This window comes from Nannospalax galili, unplaced genomic scaffold, assembly GCF_000622305.1.
Source record: "Nannospalax galili isolate Female #2095 unplaced genomic scaffold, S.galili_v1.0 scaffold747, whole genome shotgun sequence".
Lineage (NCBI taxonomy): Eukaryota > Metazoa > Chordata > Mammalia > Rodentia > Spalacidae > Nannospalax > Nannospalax galili.
The window spans coordinates 456,432-463,519 of record NW_008357686.1 but is presented as its reverse complement, the minus strand read 5'-3'; the positions used below and the strand labels follow the sequence as shown (position 1 = coordinate 463,519).

The following is a 7,088-nucleotide window of genomic DNA, read 5'->3' as shown; positions in this document are numbered from 1 at the left end:
AGGGAGAGGTGAGGGCGGGGCCAGGTCCCACAGAAGCAGTGCTCCTGGAGCCCAAGGAAGGCACCAAGCTGGCCTGGGCGAAAAGGATCAGGAAGCAGCACCGGTTCCCCAGGTGTCTGGGGACCCAAGACCAGGAATGGTGCAGGGCCCAAACCAGGAGCAGGAAACAGTGGGGGAGATGGAAGGGCGAATGAGGCTGGGGCAAAAATTTTATTTTTTTAAAAATAATAATTTGTTATGATTTGAACCAAGTCAATTTATGATTAAAGTACATTATATACATGTCATAATGAAACTCATTATTTCATATTTAATATGTGCTAATAAAATGGAAAAAAACAAAAGAAATTTAACCAGAAATCATTCTTCCTAAATTCTAAGGTTCATGAGAGCCAAAATCAATTCATTTTGTTCAATATTGTATTTCTTGTACATGTCATAAAACTGGCAATCTATTTACATTTACTAGACAAATTACTACTCTGAAGACCAGATACAGCCCAGTAGCTTTGAAATTTAAAAGTACACCAGAATCACCTGAGGAACTTATTAAACACAGACTATGGGGACTTACCCCTATCTATCTGATTTAATATCCCTAGGATAACAGACCAAAATATGACTTTTCAAATACATTTCAAAGTGATGCTGATGCTGTCTAGTCCATTGTCTGATGCATAGAGAATGCATAATAAATTACATTAGTTGAAACAATGAACATATGTGAAGTTGCTTCATACTTATGTTAGTTCTTGATTGATTTTGTTCTTATATTCAGTTAAATACTATGTCATGATTCATATAAGAGTATATTCAAAGCACTTGTGAATGGAACACAAGACAAGACCAGTTACCAGAAAGGATGGTGACACTAAATCTATGCCAGAGGGTTGACCACCATTGGACTATTAAAAAGTTGAGGAAAAGGGACTGGAGAGATGGTTCAGTGGTTAAGAGCACTGACTGCTCTTGCAGAGGATCCGGGTTCGATTCCCAGCACCCACACAGTGGCTATGAACTATCCTTAACTCCGGTTCCAGGGGAATCCAAAGCCATCTTCTGACCTCCGTGGCATTGCACAACAGGGGTGCACCACATACATGCAGGCAATACACTCATACATGTAAAATAAAAATAATAAACAAAATATTTTTTAAAAATAGAGAAAATAAAATTTTTAGAGAGATGAAGCAAGGTAACCATAACTTGGAGTTAAAAAGGCTATTAGTAGAATAAAAGTATGTATCACTTAAATAGCTAGCGATGTTATCATTAAAAAGGTGATGAAATAATTTGACTCTAAATGTCATAGTAAAGGGCGAAATATGTAAAACTACCCTAAAAATAACTTTGCTTAGAAATTAGTGAGTTGGTGAGTGGTTGAAGGAAGGGCTTAGAATAATGCAAAATACTAGACAGACAGGAGAGGATCAAAGTTATAAAATAACATTAACGAAAATCTCGGCCTTGCTGCCCTCTAAATTACAATCCTCATAGATGTGCAGAAAAAAAATTAAGCTGCTGGGAAGGTCAAGTTTTAATATCATATTAATCTAGCTGGGAAAACGGACTTCAAGTTCTAACCATATAATGAACTTGTAAGAAATACTGTGTGTCTATAAATGTCTTAGTTTGTTCTTCATTGCTGTGACAAAACACACTGACCACTACCAACTTGGGGAGGAAAGGGTTTATTTGTCTTACATTTCCCAAGTCACAGTTCATCAGGGAGCCAAAGATAGGAACTCAGGGCAGGAACCTGGAGGCAGGGGCTGGAGCACAGGCCATGGAGCAACACGGCTTACTGACTTGTTCCCCTGGCCCCTGCTCAGCTTGCTCTCTTATCCAACACAGGCCCACCTGCCCAGGGGTGGCACCATCCACAGTGGGCTAGACCCTCCCACATCACTCAACAATCAAGAAAATGCCTCACAGACATGGCCACAGTCCAATCCAATGGAGGCAATTCCCCAACTGAGGCTCCCTCAACCCAGGTGTGTCAAGTTGACACTAAAGCTATCCAGCACAATAAATAACTATAACATGCTTAGCCCATCACTCAACTGAAACAAGGATTATTAACTAATAGCATCAAAGAACTATTCAGTACTGAATGTTATCCTTTCTCCTTTCAAATAGGGAAATGTTTAGATTATTCAAATTATCTGGGAAAAATTGTTACATAAACACTTATTTAAAAATACAAGGCCTCTTTTTGTTCTATTCTTTGTCATGTATAAAAATGAATATCAAAGGGTATCTTTGATGAAAGTATTCAAATTATGTTTACATCGAAATTAAACTTCAAGTGCTGGCTTATTCGCTTCCTAAATGGTTTCAGATCCCCCTCTTAAAGAAAAGAAACAGAATCTCTATTTTACTTCTACTGTTCATGATGCGTTTTAGTACTATAAGCTATTCTAATTCTATTTTGAAAGTAGGAGGAGGTTTAAACTTTTCTTTTTTAATTTTTAAAAAATTTAAAAATTTTATGTTTATGAATACATTGCCTGTTTGTATGTAACTGGACCTGTGTCATGCAATGCTCACAGAAGTCAGAAGAGGGCGTCAGATCTCCTGGAACTGGAGTTACGAACAATTGCTAGCTGCCATGTGGGTGTTGGGATTTGAAGCCAGGTCCTCTGCAAGAGCAGCCAGTGCTCTTAACTGCTGAACCATCTCTCCAGCCCCCTTAGCTTTTTTTCTTTTTTAAATTTATTATTTTTATTTTATGTATATGAGTGTATTGACTACATGTGTGTAAGTGCACCTGTGTCATGCAAAGTCTGCAGAGGTCAGAATTTTCCTGGAATTGGAGTTACAGATGGTTGTTAGCTGCCACGTGAGTGCCGGGAGTTGAACCTGGGACCTCTTTAGGAGCAGCCAGCGCTCTTAACCGCGGAGCCATCTCTCCAGCCCCCTTTAAGCTTTTCTTAAGAACTACTAATGAACTGTAGAAATGATCTCTGAAACTACAGTCTTTAGGTCAAGGTCCTAGAGGAGAACTTACTATTATTCTGCAAAATGTATATAGTATAGCTGCCTCTTAAGTACTTATTTTAAATCCAAACGTTAGTGTATCTCTCAACTTTCATCAGTGAAGCTTCTTTTTGAAACATATGGCAACTTACACTGAGACCCACAACCAGTCAATGTGCAGCTCTAAATGGGACATCTATATCACATCCCACTCCCCAAAGCTCAGGGATCATTGTGGAAGAAGGGTGGAGGGCTTGTAAGAGCCACAGGTACTTCTGTGAAATAGTGTTTTCTGGACCACTACACACATGAACCCACAGCAGCTATGACTCCATGCACAGGACCTGCATAAGATCAAGCTAGGCAAAATACCAGCATGGATGGTGAGGGTCTCACAAAGCCCCACTCCTAGATGAGCTATTGGCAATTGATGGCTGCTAAGGTAGGGGCAGTCAGTTTTTATCAGGGATGTATCTCCTGAGAATCTTCTCATGCTCTAGTAGATGGCCCTACACAAGCGGATATACTGGCGGAACCAAGTCACTCAATGCATTTTAAAGAGTACATGGAGCTGGGAGGGTAAAGTGGTGGTAGGGGTATGGGACATGTTAGAGGGGTGGGAGTTGGGGGGTAGATTTGAACAAAACATACTATATGCATGTTCAAAATTCTCAAATAAAAAATAAATGCTAGAGCTAATCTTTAAAGAGAGGGACTGTAGATAGACTGACTAGACCTCAGTGGATGAACTTGCAGTGAGGGACATCTGGGGACACTAACTTGAATCAATAGGCCTTAACACAAATGACAGAATGCATGAAATCCAGTGGGGGGTTGTGTGGGGGTGGTGCCACTGGAGAAGGGGGATATAAAGATGATTAAGATGTTCTGTATGAAATATAAAATTTCAATATAATACTTACAAAAAAGAAGTGCTATTAGAAGGGACCAAATTAGTATCTTCTGAACTTGAAAAAATTCAATATAATACTTACAAAAAAGAAGTGCTATTAGAAGGGACCAAATTAGTATCTTCTGAACTTGGAGATCTCAAAACCAAAGGCGTTTCCATAATTTTAAAGGGTACTGAAGTTTGTGTTAACTATTCCTTCGTGTAATGGGACAAGTCATGCATTGTTACTTCCTGGGAAAGGAGACTGTGTGATTGGTGGCTCCCATCACTCCTCATCCTATTTAGATGCTTCTCTTCTTTGTATCCAACAATATCGTTCATAGGCCTCTCCCACAGCAATGATAAATGTCAATTTTGAGATATACCTAATAAGACATTATTTATTGTTGTGGTGCTTAGGATGATATCCAAGTCCTTGTACATGTTAAGCCCCCAAAACAGATTTTTTAAAAAAGTAAATCCTTGACCTAATCTGGTGTTATTTCTAGTAACCATTCTTAAAAACAATAAGTGTAAGTCTACTTTTATTAAGAAAATAAGTTCTAAAATTGCATATTAGTTGTAATAAGAGGAACTTGGGGCATCAATTTCTTATTTTCCTCCTAAAATTAACAGTCATTTGATCCAGAAAAGGGAAAAGCGATCTATCTACAAATACTTGATATAAGGGAGATTCAAGCAAGTGACCCCAAGGTTTGTTATTTGTAGAAAGTTCACAAGCACATGCATGCTATATAGAACTAAAAGCTACTTAAAATATGTTTAAGAAGTCTTAGTTGCTTCACCTGACTCTCAGCAGAGATGGACAGTTTATGGAATTCCACCTGAAAAATAAACAGTTCAAATTATACTCAGGATATGAAACAAAATAAATGATCCCAACCAAGTCTGATTCCAAAAGGCTAAGTAAAAGCCAGTTAAGGTACGTTCAAGGACCCCTCATTATTTCACCTGATTCTCAGTCGAGATAGACAGTCTACGGAATTCCACCTGAAAAAAAAATGATTCAAATTATACTCAGGATACGAAACAGAATGAATGAGCCAAACAAAGTCTGCTTCCCAAAAAGATGGGTTTTCTGGTTTTTTTTTTTTTTTTAGTTTTTGTTTAGTTTTCAGACAGGGTCTTCAGTATTCAGTATTTACTATGTAGCTGAAGGTGGCCGTGACCTTTTGATCCTCCTGCCTCCATCACACAAGTGCTAGGATTACAGGTACCACACTATCATGCCCAGCTAAGGACGTTATTTAATTATGGCTATCTCAGCAATGGCTATCTCAGGTGAGAGCTTACCTGCTTTACCTCACTTTTTAACTGCATGATCCCAGTTCGTTCTGTTTTTGTTGCTCCAACAGCACCAATCTCATGGATAGAAATAGCAGGACTCATATTTGAATCAGTGGGTCGAACTGTATAGAATAAGAGACCAAAGTGATAAAGAATAATCAGTCTTTTAACTACTAAGCCATTTCTCTAGCTCAGATAGCTTTTCTTTTAAATGTTTTATGTATTAGAGTTTTACTTATTTGGGGCTAATAGCTCCTCTGATAAAGAAAACCATTTTTTAACTAGTGAGAATTGAAATTAAACACTGAAGGGAAAGTTCAATTATTGAATCTTACCGCTTCGTTCCACTCCAAACTCTTTGCCACTGAGAATGTGATGCAGGAGGTTCTTCATGGCTGAAGGACTGAGATTCATCAGGCCCTCGGTGGCTTCTTCAACTAGTCAACAGAAATACAAGAAGGAATTCTGGCGTGCCTCCCATTCCTTCCCTAGTTCCCCTTTTCTCAAAACAGGCCCTTATTGCATAGCCTAGGCTAGCCTCAAACTCATCATCCTCCTGCCTCAGCCTCTCAGGTGTTGGAATTGTACCACCATACCTGGTTTGCTCACTTAGATGTGTCCTCTATCCTCCTCCTCCATCTCCTTCAATGGGCAGGGGTTGCTGAGGAGTGGACCCAAGGCCTCACACCTACCAGGCACATATGCTACCACAGGGTTATACTCTAAGGACCTCGTTTTCCTTTCTGGCACAGAATTTCTGAGTCACTTACTTAGAAGACGGAAATTATATACTTGGCTATTCATACCACACTAGATTTTTCACTATTTAAGAACTGGCTATCCAGACTATAGATGAACTAGTCCATTAGTTTCTTCTTCATTCTATTTCCATCCCATTTGACAACTTCATACAATCTTTATTTGAAGGTGGAAAGAATGAAGAGAAGAAGGGAACTGGAAGATATTCAGACAAAGGTAATAAATTTACATGTGCATGCATACAAACCAAAATAATGAAAACTTCTCAGTCTAGAAACAGGTATGTAAAAGAAAATACATATGCATCTATGATATTATTAAGAAGACCAAGAGGATAACTTGAACTTATTCATCAACATCAGTCAGTTATTGAGTTGACTGCATGTAGATCACTATTTCAGCAATGTTAGCACAAGTAGGTATGGCATGTGGGACCTGACCTTGCAAGGCTGACTGTCACTTTGGGAGAGATGCAATATACAAACAAGAGAAAGACAGTAAAATGTTGTGCATACTACGTGGCAAGTGAGTGGTACAGCCAGTGACTTTTTGAAGTCAGAGGAAACATTAATCTGCAAGAATAGGGACTGATAGAAGACTTCATGGGAAGTACTGTTGAGTTAGTAGGTAGAGGCCAGACCCAGGAATCTTGACTTTATCCTATAAATATGGAGAGCCATGGTTTTGATGAACCCAACAGAGGAAAACCCATTACAAGCAAGGAAAAGCAAAGAATGTTTGAGAGTTTAGTCACTGGCTAAGGCACAACCACACCCTCTGACAAAACATTCTTCGATACCACAGCTGGAAAATCCTATAGAATACATTTATCTCTAAAACAGCACTGACTAGAAATCAGCTTGACTGGATAGGCCTTGGCATATGTGACAGAATGCTTGAAATTCGGTGGCGGGGGCTGTGGGAGGGTGTGGATGGGAAGGGGCTCTAGATACAATTGAGATTTATTGGATGAAATGCACAGAAATTCAGTAAAAATTATACATAAAAACAAAGTCTACTATATACTAGCTATGTTACTTTGGACAATTATTTAACCTCTCAGTTTTGTTATTGGCAAAAGTTGAACTATATCCTGTTCTTTAGTAGGTTGTTGTAAGGATCAAACCAGACAGTATATATGTATACACAC

At 38.8% G+C, this 7,088-nt stretch overlaps 1 protein-coding gene across 2 annotated transcripts in view; it reads right to left on the bottom strand.

Annotated features, from left to right (window-relative positions):
* The window catches only part of Phka1 (phosphorylase kinase regulatory subunit alpha 1), a 195,553-nt gene that overhangs the window by 28,963 nt on the left and 159,502 nt on the right, over positions 1–7,088 (bottom strand). For both annotated transcript variants that reach the window (XM_008855548.3, XM_029557441.1), the window contains 4 exons: positions 5,515–5,616; positions 5,186–5,301; positions 4,844–4,882; positions 4,678–4,716 (listed from right to left, as the gene is read on the bottom strand). In XM_008855548.3, the coding sequence (XP_008853770.1) occupies positions 4,678–4,716; positions 4,844–4,882; positions 5,186–5,301; positions 5,515–5,616 (296 nt within the window). The remainder of the gene's footprint in view (positions 1–4,677; positions 4,717–4,843; positions 4,883–5,185; positions 5,302–5,514; positions 5,617–7,088) is intronic.